The 14,257-nt window shown below is 32.8% G+C and overlaps 3 protein-coding genes across 3 annotated transcripts; all 3 read right to left on the bottom strand.

The window, feature by feature from the left end:
- Positions 1 to 1,401: 1,401 nt before the first annotated feature.
- Positions 1,402 to 6,118, bottom strand: LOC110638994 (auxin-responsive protein SAUR21-like). Its single transcript, XM_058146804.1, has 2 exons — positions 5,559 to 6,118; positions 1,402 to 1,576 (listed from the first exon to the last, which is right to left on the bottom strand). Exons 1-2 carry the CDS (start codon positions 5,842 to 5,844, stop codon positions 1,482 to 1,484), a joined length of 381 nt encoding a protein of 126 aa, XP_058002787.1. The 5' UTR covers positions 5,845 to 6,118; the 3' UTR covers positions 1,402 to 1,481.
- A 1,011-nt stretch (positions 6,119 to 7,129) lies between these two features.
- LOC110638995 (auxin-induced protein 15A-like) lies at positions 7,130 to 8,014 on the bottom strand. Its single transcript, XM_021789742.2, has one exon. It carries the CDS (start codon positions 7,775 to 7,777, stop codon positions 7,478 to 7,480), a length of 300 nt encoding a protein of 99 aa, XP_021645434.2. The 5' UTR covers positions 7,778 to 8,014; the 3' UTR covers positions 7,130 to 7,477.
- A 1,326-nt stretch (positions 8,015 to 9,340) lies between these two features.
- On the bottom strand, positions 9,341 to 10,396 carry LOC110638969 (auxin-induced protein 15A-like). Its single transcript, XM_021789716.2, has one exon. It carries the CDS (start codon positions 9,801 to 9,803, stop codon positions 9,519 to 9,521), a length of 285 nt encoding a protein of 94 aa, XP_021645408.2. The 5' UTR covers positions 9,804 to 10,396; the 3' UTR covers positions 9,341 to 9,518.
- Positions 10,397 to 14,257: the final 3,861 nt, after the last annotated feature.

A 14,257-nucleotide genomic window follows, 5' to 3' on the forward strand; every position in this document is an offset into this window, starting at 1 on the left:
CATACGTACACTCGAACTCTACATTACTCAATTTTTGCCTTGTACTGGGTTAGAATAAAATTTATAAAATATTCGTGGATGATAAGAAAATTACGATTCCTATTGCAATAGCCTTATAATATTGTTAAAGTTAGTTTGGATAGTTTTTGAAAAATATTAGTTTTGAAGTCTTATAATTGAGTTATCTGATGTTGTGATTATTGCTTAGTTTGGAGGGCCCAAGAGGGGCCATATAATGATGATGAGATATGGGTTGAGTTTAGAAGTGTTATTTGAACCATTTTGCAAGTTGGGTAGGTCATAGGTATAGGGGAGACTCTGCCGGATTTTCAGCACAACTTAGGGTGTCTTTGGTCTTTTCTAATTTTGTATTGAGTCAAATATATTAAATAATTACAATGAAATTGTCAGGTGAGCCGGGAAAGCCTTCCTCCTCCGCCCAGCCACCGCAGTGACCTCGGTTCAAGTTTGTGAGTAAAATACTAATTTTAATTGTAATTTTGATATTATTATATGTTCAAGCATGTCCATGCATCACTTATAAATATGTATCTATGTAGTTAAACACTAGGCACATTTTATATTGCATTCATAATTGTTGAAGTGCCATGGATGTTGTTTGTGGTAATTTGGAGCAGTGTGTGTGTGTGGTGTGCATGTGGTATGGAATTGAATATGGACAGGATGGGTAGACACGGCTTAAGAGACACTCATTGGGACCCAGTCCTTCGGGGTAGACACGACTTGAGAGACACTTGCTGGGACCCCGCATTTGGTTTATTAAGCGAAAGTCTGGCTTGAAAGACACTCGCTGGCAGAGGTTGGATTAAGAGGGTTGTACAGGGGATCAGCTCCCATATATGTATTGCTTGACAATGTTGGGTGTGTGAGTGCTCCAAATTGCCTTTTTGCTGTTATGATATGAAAATTATGATGATGTTGCATTTTACTCCACAGGGTGCATTAGCTTTAGATAGTTATAAAGATTATAATTAAAATTGGCATTTTACTCTTTGAGTTGAACGCTCACTCCTGTTCATCTATTTTTCTAGGCTACAGGAGGATTATTTTTTGTGGCTAACCTGCTCTTCTTCTTCGCAGGTCCATTAATAGTATTTAATGTATTTTGTATAATTGAGTTAAATTTTAGACTCTGCATGTGTTCGAAGTACTTATTTTTATCTTGGACCTGTATTATAAAAGTTATGTTGGACCTGTAAAATTATTAATTGTATGCATGATGAGATTAGCTGAGGGAGTCAAGGTCCTATTTGAGTTATGACATTTTGATTATGTGGAGGGTGAGCTGAGCTCCCCAATTTATTATATATTGTGTTTACAAGTCGGGCGAGTTAAAAACTTCCCGTTAAATGGTCCATTTTATGGTCGGACTTTGTCCGGTTGAATTCTTGAAATTGGGCCCAAATGGGCCTTAGAGTTGGGTTGAGGAATAGTTAAGCTTACTACGGGCTTCGGAGGCTTTAGGCTGGCTCAGGTCTTAGTGCCGGTCTGATCCATAGATTGGGTCGTGACAACACAACATGGAACTCCTTGAGATATTTATGAGGATCCTCACCTGCAAGATCACAAAAAGTAGGCAATAAGTGAATTAAGCCAGATTTCAATTTAAAAGGTACCGTAAGTGCAGGATATTGAATGCATAATGGTTTTTGGTTCATGTCAAGAGTTGCAAACTCCCTGATGGTGCGATTTTCATTAGCATTAGCAGCCATGATTTCTAATTTTAAATCACTTGATGAATATGAAGGTTCTTGCTAAAAAAGATGAGAAAGAATCACTTGTGGTTCATTTCCAACAAAAGTTTTAGCTCTAAATGGAGTGGATAATTCAGCTTGATGCTTGACGAATTCCCTGATATGTTTAAGCCTTGTATCAAGTTCTTCTTCAGACATGCAACCTAAGAAGAAATGTAAAAACTAAATATAAACATATTTAAATTCAAAGTTAAATAAATAACAATCACTCCCTGGTAACGGTGCTAAAATTTAATGCATGCTGAATGCACCCATTAAAGATACTCTACCTAAACTACTTATATCTATGGTAAGCAGAGGTCAATCCCACAAGAAATGAGTAAATGCAAATAACTAAACAAATCTTAGAGACATAAATAAACTGACAAAATAAACACCTAATCTATCAAACTTAATATGCAAAGTAAAATAAAAGGGATTTTGATTTGTATTTGCTAAAATACTGAAGCTAAACTAATAATGCTAGAATATAAACTAAGGCTAATGATACTTATGAATACTCAACACAATCAGATTGCAACAAATTCAGTAAAGAGAGTGTATCCACCATGTAACATGTATCAATTATTAACTAAATATGCAAATTTATTCAATTGAGTAAATTAGTTATAAAAGTTAATAACTTTCTTATTTTTTCTTACAGATTAGATTAACTAGGAAGTGCTCTACAATTAATCCCTTACCATCACACTTAATGCAAGACTAGAGCAGCTTATAATTAAGTTTAATGGTAGCATTAATCATTAGAAAGATATCCCAATTTAAGGTAACAAACTCATTCAGCATGATTCATTCAACCTAGACACTCATCTTTTCAATGAAATAAATCATTATGTGCTACTTGTAGTAAGATTATTCAAGCTATTACGTACTCAAATTATCTTAACCTGGCAATATGTTTTCATACATAATTAATTAGTTGGCCACCCTAACTAGCTATACATTCAACATTCATAACATAAACCAAAAGAAAAGTAATACTCAATATAGAACAAATCTAGATTTTATTAAACTCAAATTAAATTCTCATGGTAACATGCTTCATGGCTTCAACTATCTCCCCACTGAATTACAAAACTCCTCACACATAACTAAAAATATTAAACATAAATAAATTAATAAAAGAAGAGAGAAAAGCATGCTGCCCCTTTTAGAAGTAATTTGAACAACTTGGATATGATGTTAATGATGATGCTAGACACTCCAAAGGATGTAGAAGCACTCCACAAGCCAAAAGAAGAAGAAAAAATCACACTAGCAACTAGATCAAGTAGTTGATATCTTTGAATGCACAAAGAGAGAATTTGGCCACTATGAGTAGAAGAGAATTGAATTGCTCCAGATCTGCATTTTGGACCCTTTTTATATTGAAAAATAGATTAACTAAGACTCCATATCTCATTTGGAAGTCCTAGTTGCATTCTGACTTAAAACTCTATCAAGAATCCTAGTTAAAGTAGGAAAACAAGTTAAAAACAACTTTCCTTGTGCAGATCTACCACTTGCATCACCTTGGGGACCTACACACTTCTATTTTATTTATTTTAGGCCTTAAATAAAATAATTAAATCCACCAATTAAGGCCTTAACTTCTGGTCTCACATAACTAACCACAAAGAGCCCAAACACACTTAACATGTAACCCTCCATGTAATCTAGCTCAATTACTATCATTTTTCATATATCACCTTAAAATATATTAACTAAGGTTCATATGAGCCCATGAGGTCAGATTCACAAGGTCCATATAAGCCCATAAGGTCAGATTCACACTTTAAATAGTGGATCACATACAAGCTCCATTAAGGCTATCCAAAGAAGTTTAACATGGATTGATATTTAAATCTGTTTGTTTTTCATCATTAGCCTCCAAATGCCATGAATAAAATACTTCTAAGCCCATTTTGTCATTGGCTAAGTTCTCATCAAAATCGTAGCTCCTTTTGCCTTAAAATGCTTGATATGTGTTTTGCTTCTTTTTGTGCTTAATTCACCTCTTTATGCTTCATAAGCTCTTGTAAACACCTACTAACATAAAAATAAGCATTAAGAAGCTAATTAAATAAGAAACAAACTCAAAAGACTATGTATGCAATGATAAAGATATCACATCTTAAGCAACTATCAAGAAGATTTGGTTGGCAATAACACCAGGCAAATTGATTCCCATTGTATGTTTCTTGATGTATCTCTGTTAAGAAGAGAATCAGAAAAAATAGCTTAGAAGAATTTTGTTGCTAATGGAAAAACTATCACCCGAGAATGTGAATACTTGAGTTGCTCGAGATAAGTTAATAGGTATATATATAGAAGAATTGATTCCTGTGGGCTATCCTACAGAATGAGTCTCTAGCTGAGAATTATTTGCATGTGCCTACTAATGGTCTTAGCTCATGAAGGCATCACATGGTTTTGTCTTCCAACTACTCAATTAGAGGCTAGAGGATTCATATCATATTGTCTAAAACTATTGGAATAAACCAATGGGGGACCAGCTATTAAGCATTGGACATGGAAGGTTGCCTAATATTGATATAGAAGGATAACTAAGTGACCCCCTAGATTAGGACTATGCTTGACTAAGTAATGTTTAGATTAGGGACATGCTTGCGACATGATTTAGTATTCGACAGTAAATAATGGGAACATAGAAAAGTAGGATGTAAGGTGAATCTTGAATATAGCCAAAAAGAGGGAATCATGATTTATGTAATGCATGTAATGCATTAACAATATATCATTTTTCCAAATCCAGAAGGTGGAAGCACTGGGACCTGAGTTTTACTGAATTCTAAGATGAAGCATCAAGTAGTGATTAAGGTAGCCATTTTCTTAGCCTTACTAGGAAGGCCAGTAAAATGATGGCCATTTTGAAATATGGCACTTGGAATTGAATAACAATTATGATCCAGAAGACAATTCCATGTATCTAATCTCTATTAGTATCTTCAAATTGACATCTCCTCTCTCATAGAATTTCTAGTTTTCGGTTGCTCAGAGAACTTTCTTAGTAATAAAACTCATATTGCGTACTGATTAATTGGCCATGAGAGAGAACAGAATGAGAAGGGAAGCAATGAAATACTTACATAACCTTAAATAATAGTCTCAAAAACTATACTGGAAATTTCTAAATAATCCACCATTATCAAAAAGGAAACTCAAAACATTGGGAAACAGCACTATTTTTCTAACTGTAAGGACAAGTATTGACACTGTTGTCAGATAAATCCATGTCTCTTCTTTGGCAATATCAGCTATAAAAAGTTTTTAATTTTTCAGTTCTATTTTCATGATCTATTCGGCTGAGAACAGCAATGGAATTGCCTTCTCTGCGAGGTATTGCAAACTACTCCTTGGATGGTCAAAGCCAAGCTACTCTTCTTCTTCTTTTTTCAGTAGAGCTTTAGTTTCAGGTTGATTCAGATATGATACTTGTAACACGAATCTCTTTTTCTTTTTTTTTTTTTTTAATTTTTTTTTTATTGTTTTAGAGAGACATTGTCACAGGGATTTGCTTAGCAAGAAGAGTGCTATGGAGATGTGCTACAAGTTTAGTTAAATTTGTTAGTTCCGCATTTATGGGTTTTAGTCATTAAGTTGATATGTAGAAATTACTGGAAAATCAATCAGAGAAAACTACCCTGGCTCTGGAAATGATCATAGAGTAGCAGGCACTATTGAGTAAAAGGACTATAATTATCTGCATATCTCATTGGAAAAAAAATGTGTACAATGTACAAAATTGTGTTTGATGATTTTCATATCACGATCCGTTCAAACCTGAAGTAAGATCAATAAAGATGTCTTCTCTGCAGGGAATTGTGATACCGCCCATTGGATGATTGAACCCAAATTCTTCCTCAGCCTTCCTTAGCAATTCTTGAAATGAAGGCTTATTCAACAATGATACTGGAACTATGAATCTCTTCTTTTGGTCTTCACCAACATATACAGCTAAATAGCCTTTAGGAACATCTGTAAAATTAGAAGCAGATTGATTTGGTAGCAAGTTTGATCGGCGAAGTATCTGCTTAGCATGTGCAATAGCAGGAAAGCGAATAGCCATTGCTATTTGTTTATGTTAACTATCTGGATGCTGAAAAATAGCAGAAATGATGAAGGAGAAGAAGGGAAAGCTTGGGCTGCAAGTAGGTAATGTGATGACTCGAGGACTTAAGTTGGGTGTGGGGTGATGCATGTGTATATATAGATAAAAGGGTATGTGAGAAGATCAGTTATAAGTATAGATGAGTGGTGAAGAGGCCTCTTGGTGGAGTTTGCTAGGAGACATAGGTAACCATTGGATCACATGGTCCTGTCTAGCAATTGCTTGTCAGGAAAATTAAGGAGAAGTTGACAGGAAAATCTTGTTATTTCCTCAAATATTTTTTGTAAAATTCTAGGCAGGAAGTCATTTATGGCTTTTGGGCATGAACTTGGAAGACAAACCCCGGTGAATAGAACATGTGAAATTAGCCAGACAAAGCCATGTGCACTTCAAATGCCTCTGTCTCTGATCAGTGATCACGCACCACACAAAATGCCTCTTCTTTATTCATCCAGATTTTCATAGGTATATTTTCACAAATGGACCAAATGAAGTCCCAGCTAAGAAAAGAAAAACTTCCCTTGTGATCATTTCACATTTTCTATCTTCATCACCTCCATAATCACATATAACCAATTAACCATGGCTATTTGTTTGCCTGGCATTAAGCAAGCAACTCCCATTCTTCGTCGATCAAATTCCACTATCATGTAATTCCTAAAGGCTATTTTGCTGTTTTTGTAGAAGAAAAATAAATGAAGAGACATTTAATTCTAGTATCATTCTTGAACCAGCCTTCCTTTCAAGAATTGCCGAGCAAGGTAGAGGGGGAATTCGGCTTCAACCATCCAATGGGTGGACTCGCATTTCCATGCAATGAAGACATCTTCATTCAATTAATTTCTCACTTTACTAGATTGTAAGAAGCATTAGAAAAAAAAAGAACAAAGACAATTTTGTAAATCAAGTAGATTTATTTTTTTTTTTCTTTTGATGGAAGAAGAGATAAATTGATAAAAATAGAATTTTTAATTATTTATTAAATTCATCAAAACAGAGTATTTAAATTATATAAATAACATTTACAAAGATAAAAAAAAAAATACCATTACAAATATAAGGACATTATATAATTTCATTATAGCATTTAATTTACATTTTCTTCATTAAATATTTTAATTCAAACAATTTTTATTAATAATTTTCTTAACTATAAAATAGATTATTTTCATAATTTAACTTATACACATTTAAGTAACATTATATATTTTTCAAAAAAAAAAAGTAACATTCTATATTGCAATTTAAAAAAAAAAATCAATCTTGAAAATATTATGTGAAATAAAGAAAAAAAAATTATGTACAAAGTTTTCCAAAAAGCTAAAATTGAATTGAATTGTCAAACTCATCACAAGACAAAGCTAGCTGCATTGGCCCAAGGCGTGTTTGAAATAGGACTGGTTAAAGCACAATAGGGAATGGAATCATAAAATGTTTTTGTACTACGGGGAAAATCATGCTGAAGAAAATTGTAGAACATAATCTCCGATAGTCTGTTAAAGAAATAAAAATAATTGATTAATGCTTATGCTTTTGTATACATTGTACTTGTAACTCTAATTCTTTACAAAATTGCGTTCAATGTTCAGTCTCATGAACAATTTAAGCAAGAAATGACATCAATGAAGATGATTTCACTGCAAGGAATTGTAAGACCACCCATCGGATGATCATATCCAAATTCTTCTTCAGCTTGGATTAATAAGTCTTGAAATGAAGGTTTGCTCAAGTATGATATCGGAATCACAAATCGCTTCTTTTGCTTTTCTCCAGCATAGACGGCAAGGTAGCCTTTTGGCACATCCATGGCTGCTGAAGCTGTTTGGTTTGCAGAAGGAGACCTCTGAAGAATTTGCTTAGCACGTAGAATAGCAGGCAGACGGAAACCCATATTTTGGTATGGATGAACAAGAGAAAGATCAATATGGACTTTCAAAAGAAAGGAGCTCTTGATGCTTGAGAATGCAAGGACTTGTGTTGCTTTTCAATCTAAATGTTTATGTGTATATATACACAAACATTGAAGGGTATAGTGGAAGTCCTCTAATGTAAGCTAGTGAATGGTTTGGACCAGGTCTAGTGATGCTCATGAAGGATCACATGGTCTTGTCTTCAACCTGACCATCAATAATAAAGGATTGACTCACAAATTTTTATTTCTCCGAAACATGATGACCTACCACTTCCAGGAAGGACTAAAAGATCCACTTGAAATTGAAAAGAGTTTGACAGCTTCATACTAATTATTTAAGCAAAGTTCTGTCTTTTTCTATCTTTTTCCTTTACTGGAGGGACATACACTCAGCATCCAGTTGTGATGGGACTCTGAGGAAGGTAGGGAATCCCTCATGTGAACTTCACAGCAGCTTGTTTAGCTACTTGATGAACTAAAAAGCCACAAAAATGGTGGGATGTATCGTAAGATCTTCCTTCTCTGAAGCAATTCAAATATATTTGATGATGAGGTTCTAAAAATCTTCTTCAAAACCAAACCTATAGATAATCAATGAAATTGCACTCATGAATGAGTCAGAAATCCCATCTTTTTTAACTTTATGCATCATTTTTTCTGACAAGACACCCTGAAGTTCACATAAGCCTTTCCCTATCATCAGGTCCCCATCATCATCAACCAACCAAATTTGCCAACCCATATTACTTTTATTTGAAATAGGGACTACGAAATAATATTTTGTATGATTGATCAAACAAGTCACATCCTGCATTTCCGTATAGTACTAGAGATATATCCCATGGTTATGCTATAGATATCTTCTATGAATTCAATCATTGCACATAAAATTATTGACAAAACTAAATGCAAAAACAAATATTACAGCCAATCTTTGTTGTTGTTTTCTTTTTCTTCGACCTTTTGATAGAAAACAGACATTACAACCTCTTATAGTTAGAAAGAGAAACAATATATGTGACAGCAATATTTCCATTGTATCATCATTTAGATATGTCAAGTGAGAAAAACAAGACTCATGATTAATGAAGGTTGCCAACTACTGGCGCCCATCACCAGCCTAGCCTGTTAGAGCTACCAGCATTGCCGGGATCATTTGAAATGCTATGACTTCTTGAAGAATTGTAATTTAAATCATGATTAACCATATTTTTTGGGTGCCATGACTTGGAAGTGTTCTATGTAGCATATATGTCAGACATCAAGAGATTAGATTATTCCCTGAAGGAATTCTTTTTGAATGTTTCAACTTTAACGCAACTTAAACAAGAAATGGAACATTTGGGTTTTGCTGAGCTGAATGGAATAACAGAAGATAAAACATTTTGAGCTTTAGCAGTAACAGAAGGGCAAATTCAGTAACAGATTTAAGTAACTGCGATATATATATTTTTCCATCTGTAGATTATCTACAGAACATCCTGGCGATAACATGTACAAGACCACCATAGAAGCAGAACTCGAGACAAATGAGGAGAGAAATAGAAACAAGCTGAAGATATTTTGGCTTCAAATTGACTTTGCAAAACTATGATATAGACATGATGTTAGCAATAAAAGAACGGAATATATTTACTTTCATTTCTCAATCCAAAATTGGAACATAGGTTAGTAAATTAGAGGAAACTAGCCCTGCAGAATTGATCATCTCTGAAGATGTCTACAAACTGAAAATGAGATCAATGAAGACTTGTTCACTGCATGGGATTGTGAGACCACCTATAGGATGATTGAATCCAAACTCTTCTTCAGCTTGACTCAGCAAGTTCTGAAAGGAAGGATTTTTCAAGTACGATATTGGAACAGTGAATCTCTTCTTTTGAGTTTCTCCAACATAGACAGCAAAGTGACCTTTAGGAACATCAGCAGAGCTTTCCTGCTGTGAGAGGAGAATCCGCCTTACAATTTGCTTAGCATTCACAATCCTTGGCAATCGAATACCCATTATCAAACTCTTGATCAAGATTAGATTGTTTGAATTTGGAAATTTGGAAATAAAAAAAAAAAATGGCACTGGATTGCTATCCTTGCTAGTTACAAACAGTCACATATATATACAAGTCTAAAACTTTCACCATACACTCAATTGAGCTGGGTGGAAATTGCAATGTGGTCCCCAGAAAGACACATTTCATAAACAATCACATGGTTTGCCTCCCAACTAATTTGAAGATTAAGATAGATTCAAGACATTTTTTTTTCTATGCTGCAATTCATCTGGCCCTACCACTTAACAATTGAAAGCATTGTATCAAGACATATGCCTGGCAGTCCATTCAAATTAAAGATCAAATAATAAAGAACTAATATGTGGATCAAATTCAGCAAACATCACCATGATACATGTTAGTGGAAGTTCATGACCAAATGAATTCACTGACCTTCAGCATTCAGCACCAACACCATGTCTGTTGAACGCCTTCACTAACATGCACAAAAAAGATAAACAAGTCATTAGTCATATGATGATATATTAGGTGCTAGTGACCTTATGAGTCATCAGGTACTATTAGTGTCTCAATCTGTTCAAAGGGATGCAAATTTTTCGGTTCGCAAAGTAGTAGCTACTCGTGTCACACAGCTAGAAAGACTAATACAAAGACATGTTTGATATCTGACCTTTTCCAAAATTTGATTAACACCTTATGTCCTTGCACTAGTTTGGCTGCGAGCTCCACACCGACACTGATATATTACTTAGCCAACTCGTCTTCATTGTTATTTCAAGCAAATCAGAGGAACACAACCTAATACGATTAAAAGAAGAAAACAGAGCAGGGGTTCAATTTCTACTGAATTTCTTAGTTTTATCTTGTTTTTCAAATTGAATTTTGGCTTTTGATTGCAGAGAATTCAATTTCAATTGAATTTCTTGACTTTTTTTATGATCAACTTTAATCTATCCGCTATTTGTGATTTATTGGATGGATTTGTTAGATGGGTGTGTGAATTTTGTTGGTTTAGTTCTTGTAATACTATGGCTTTGTAAGTTCTGATATACCGCAAGCAAATGTGGAACGTTACAATTCTGTTATACGTGGTGACTCCCTTTCTAGGAGAAAATGCAGATAGTCCTAAAAGAGCAGTTGAAATCTAATGTTTGTGGAATACTTAATTCTACTTGTTTCACATGTGATGTAACTCTTTTCTTTCGTATTTTTATTTGCCATTTCCTCTTTATATTTTAAATTAGAGGGCAGTTTTTTAAGGGAATAAATATGTGTAATACCTTAAATTTTTTTTATTTTTTATTTTTTGGTATTTTAAAAAATTCAGATTTTTATATGAATTTTCATAATTTTAATATTTTCATGATTTATGAATTTTTTTTCTAAAGAATTTATTTGAAATTCATTTGCACTTTCAAGAGAGTATTTAAGTTAATAAACGTTGATTATTTGAGAAAAAAATATTTAAAGGTGTGAGATGTAATTTGTAATTTATTTGAGCTTAACTGAAATATTTAGAAAAAAGCCGCTGCTCTGAATTCTCTTTCTCTTCTCTTCTTCGTTATTTTTGTGAGCTTTTTGGATAGTTACCGGTGAGTATTTTTATCAGTGGTTGTCCATTTCTTTTTATTTTATTTGTATTTAATTTGTATTTTTTCAATAATATCAAGATTTATATCATTTTAAAACAGATATGTATTTATCCTCGGTTCATCTAAATTTTGTCTATTCTTTGGGAGGATTTTGTTATATCATCTTTTGTGAGGATTTAAGATTTCCTCTATTGCAAGAATTTGCTGTTTCATTTATTGCAAGAATATGTTTTTTTCCTTTTTCATTATGGAGCTGTTAGGCATTTTACTTTGTTACATGTGTAGGAATACAATAATAGTAAGTATAGAATTTTTTTTCTTTATAAGGATATCAAAGTTTGATGGTTTTTAGATGGGACTCGCAAAATAATCTTGAAGTCAAAAAATGATAGATTAGTACCAAAGGAGCATGCTTTCGGTCGAATGGCTAACTAAATGCTCCATCAACATGATTAGATTCTTCATATCAAGATAATTTTCTTATGCAAAATTATAATAATATGAAATTTTGAATGTGAAGTTTTATTTTTTATTTTCTAAAAAAATGTAATATTTAAAAAATTTCTTTGGAATTAAATATGCTTGAAATGGCAGTACTGTTATTGGTATCCCAACGTTTAAACAAAGGGTTAATTATAAAAAAAATTCCTGAAATTTGACTATTTTTGTAATTAAATCTTAAAATTTGTATAATTGCCCATTAAACCTTTACATTTGATTGATATGTCAAATTGACATGATCGTCAATAAATCTTTAATATACTTAATGAGAATTTCATGTCAACTGTCATATCATCACCAAAGAAGCTACATCAGAAATCCCAAATTAGGATTAATTACCAACAAAAACATGAAATTTATCAATTTTTACAATTAAGTATAAAGTTTACATAGTTGTCAATTAAACTCTCACGTTTAATTGATGTCTCAAATTAACCGAGCTGTTAATAAACCATTAGTATGTGGTACTTCGGAGGTAATTATAATAGTTTTTTATTTTGACTATTTTAGTTGGGAGCTGCACTTTATAAGTTTGTTGATAGCTGATATTAATGGACAATTGATTCAGGGGAATTACTATTTTTTCTTCAAGTGGTTTGATCCACATTGTAATGACCTAGAGAAGAAGCTACTAACACATTTACTTCAACAAAAAATTAAAATGCTCTTAAGGAGAAAGTTACAGAGTTGCAGAAAATTAACAATAAAATAGCTGAGAAATGAATGCAGCTCAGTGTATAATACAATTAAAATAATACATTAATTAATAATTTGCAGAACAGAGTTGAAATGTTGATAAAGATAAAAAATAGAACAAATTTTAACTTGTAATTTCTTGTTTATCGAAGTATACTAATGACTCATTGACGGTCAGATCAATTTGAGATGTCAATCAAACGTGAGAGTTCAATTGGCTAGACAAAGTGAGGTTCCAGAATCTGCCAGGTTCTGGAACAGCAACGGGTCAATGAATCAGTCTTGATAAATTGACTATATCTAAAGATACAAAACTCCAAATGGAGTGATTCAAATTGGAAATTAAAACTAAGACATAGAGGAACAACTTTCATTAAGATCACTTCACCAAATTTGGACAGGAACTAGATTGAATTTGGATTCAAACCTTAGAATCTAGTAATGCCTAGAACCAGAATTTCTTGAAATTACTTAAGTAACTTGGTCATTCATTAAGCATTTAATTAATTAGCTATTAGTGGTAGTTGAATTAAGTATTGAGACATCTCCATTGTGTATTTTCAGTGGAGAAAGAAACCTCAAAGGACAAGGAGAAGTGAGCTAGGGAAAGAAAGAATACAATAAAGGTTTATGCACAACTAATCTAAATTCTTTGTTTTTCATTTGGAAATTGATTTGAATAAGTTTGTATGAATGATTTATGATTGTTATGGTACTGAAAAATTAATTGAGAAATAGTGTGTTGCCTACCCTATATGGGAAATTTATGAATGAAATATGACTATTGATTTGCAATGAAATTATTTGAATGAAATTGTTTGGATTGGTTTTTGAAACCATACTTGGCATGACAATTTTTATTGTGTGTTCCTCCTCCATCTATGGAGTCGAATTTGATTATATTTCCTCTCTCTCTGGCTTGCCAGTTGAGGTTGAGCTTGGATAAGTACTCATTTAGCTAGCTAGCCACCTCCCTCATTAATTTTAGTTAGTGAGATTGTAGATTTCCTTGTCGTGGTGTACAACACGGCATCAATTGAAAATTTTGTATCATGACTTAAGTTGAGAGAATTGTGGCAACGCTAGTGTTTGAACTTATTTTGATAAAATGTTATTGAAAATGTGGATGTTAGTTTCATGATTTATCGAAATGTGAATGTTGTAAACTCTTGTTTACCTCTTTTGATAAATTGTATTTTGTATTAAGTTTTAAATTTTAAGTTGTGCGCCATTGAGTTCACCACTCAGCGATAGTTGTTTCATACTGTCACAGGTAAGAAAGAGGAAGGAGCTGCAGAGTGAGCAGCATTGATCAGGATAGGACATAATTTCGGATATACATTTTAGGTATACCCTTGTATATTTATTTTGATATATATGTATCTGTATCTATTCATGTATAAGACTTGAGCAGTTGTATAAAAATCTTTATAATGTAATTTTGGTCACTTCAATTAATGTAAATTTTGTAATATCAACTTTGATATCTCAATGTATGTAAACATTTAAATTTCTCTTTGGAATTGCAAATGATGAATTATATTTTATGATGAAATTATTGAGACTAGAAGGAGATGACTCAATGTTGGATTGAGTTGAATTGTGAATTATAAATTGTTATAAATTGTTTTTCACAGGTTTTGAAGAACTTTTTTCTTAAT

This window comes from Hevea brasiliensis, chromosome 1 (assembly GCF_030052815.1).
Source record: "Hevea brasiliensis isolate MT/VB/25A 57/8 chromosome 1, ASM3005281v1, whole genome shotgun sequence".
Lineage (NCBI taxonomy): Eukaryota > Viridiplantae > Streptophyta > Magnoliopsida > Malpighiales > Euphorbiaceae > Hevea > Hevea brasiliensis.

Excerpts from the sequence above, each read along its gene's own strand:
- LOC110638994 (XM_058146804.1), bottom strand. The coding sequence starts at position 5,844 with ATGGCTATTCGCTTTCCTGCTATTGCACATGCTAAGCAGATACTTCGC. Across the intron at positions 1,577-5,558 it reads CTTTATTGATCTTACTTCAG|GTGAGGATCCTCATAAATAT; the intron begins GTTTGAACGGAT and ends GTGATCTTGCAG.
- LOC110638995 (XM_021789742.2), bottom strand. The coding sequence starts at position 7,777 with ATGGGTTTCCGTCTGCCTGCTATTCTACGTGCTAAGCAAATTCTTCAG.
- LOC110638969 (XM_021789716.2), bottom strand. The coding sequence starts at position 9,803 with ATGGGTATTCGATTGCCAAGGATTGTGAATGCTAAGCAAATTGTAAGG.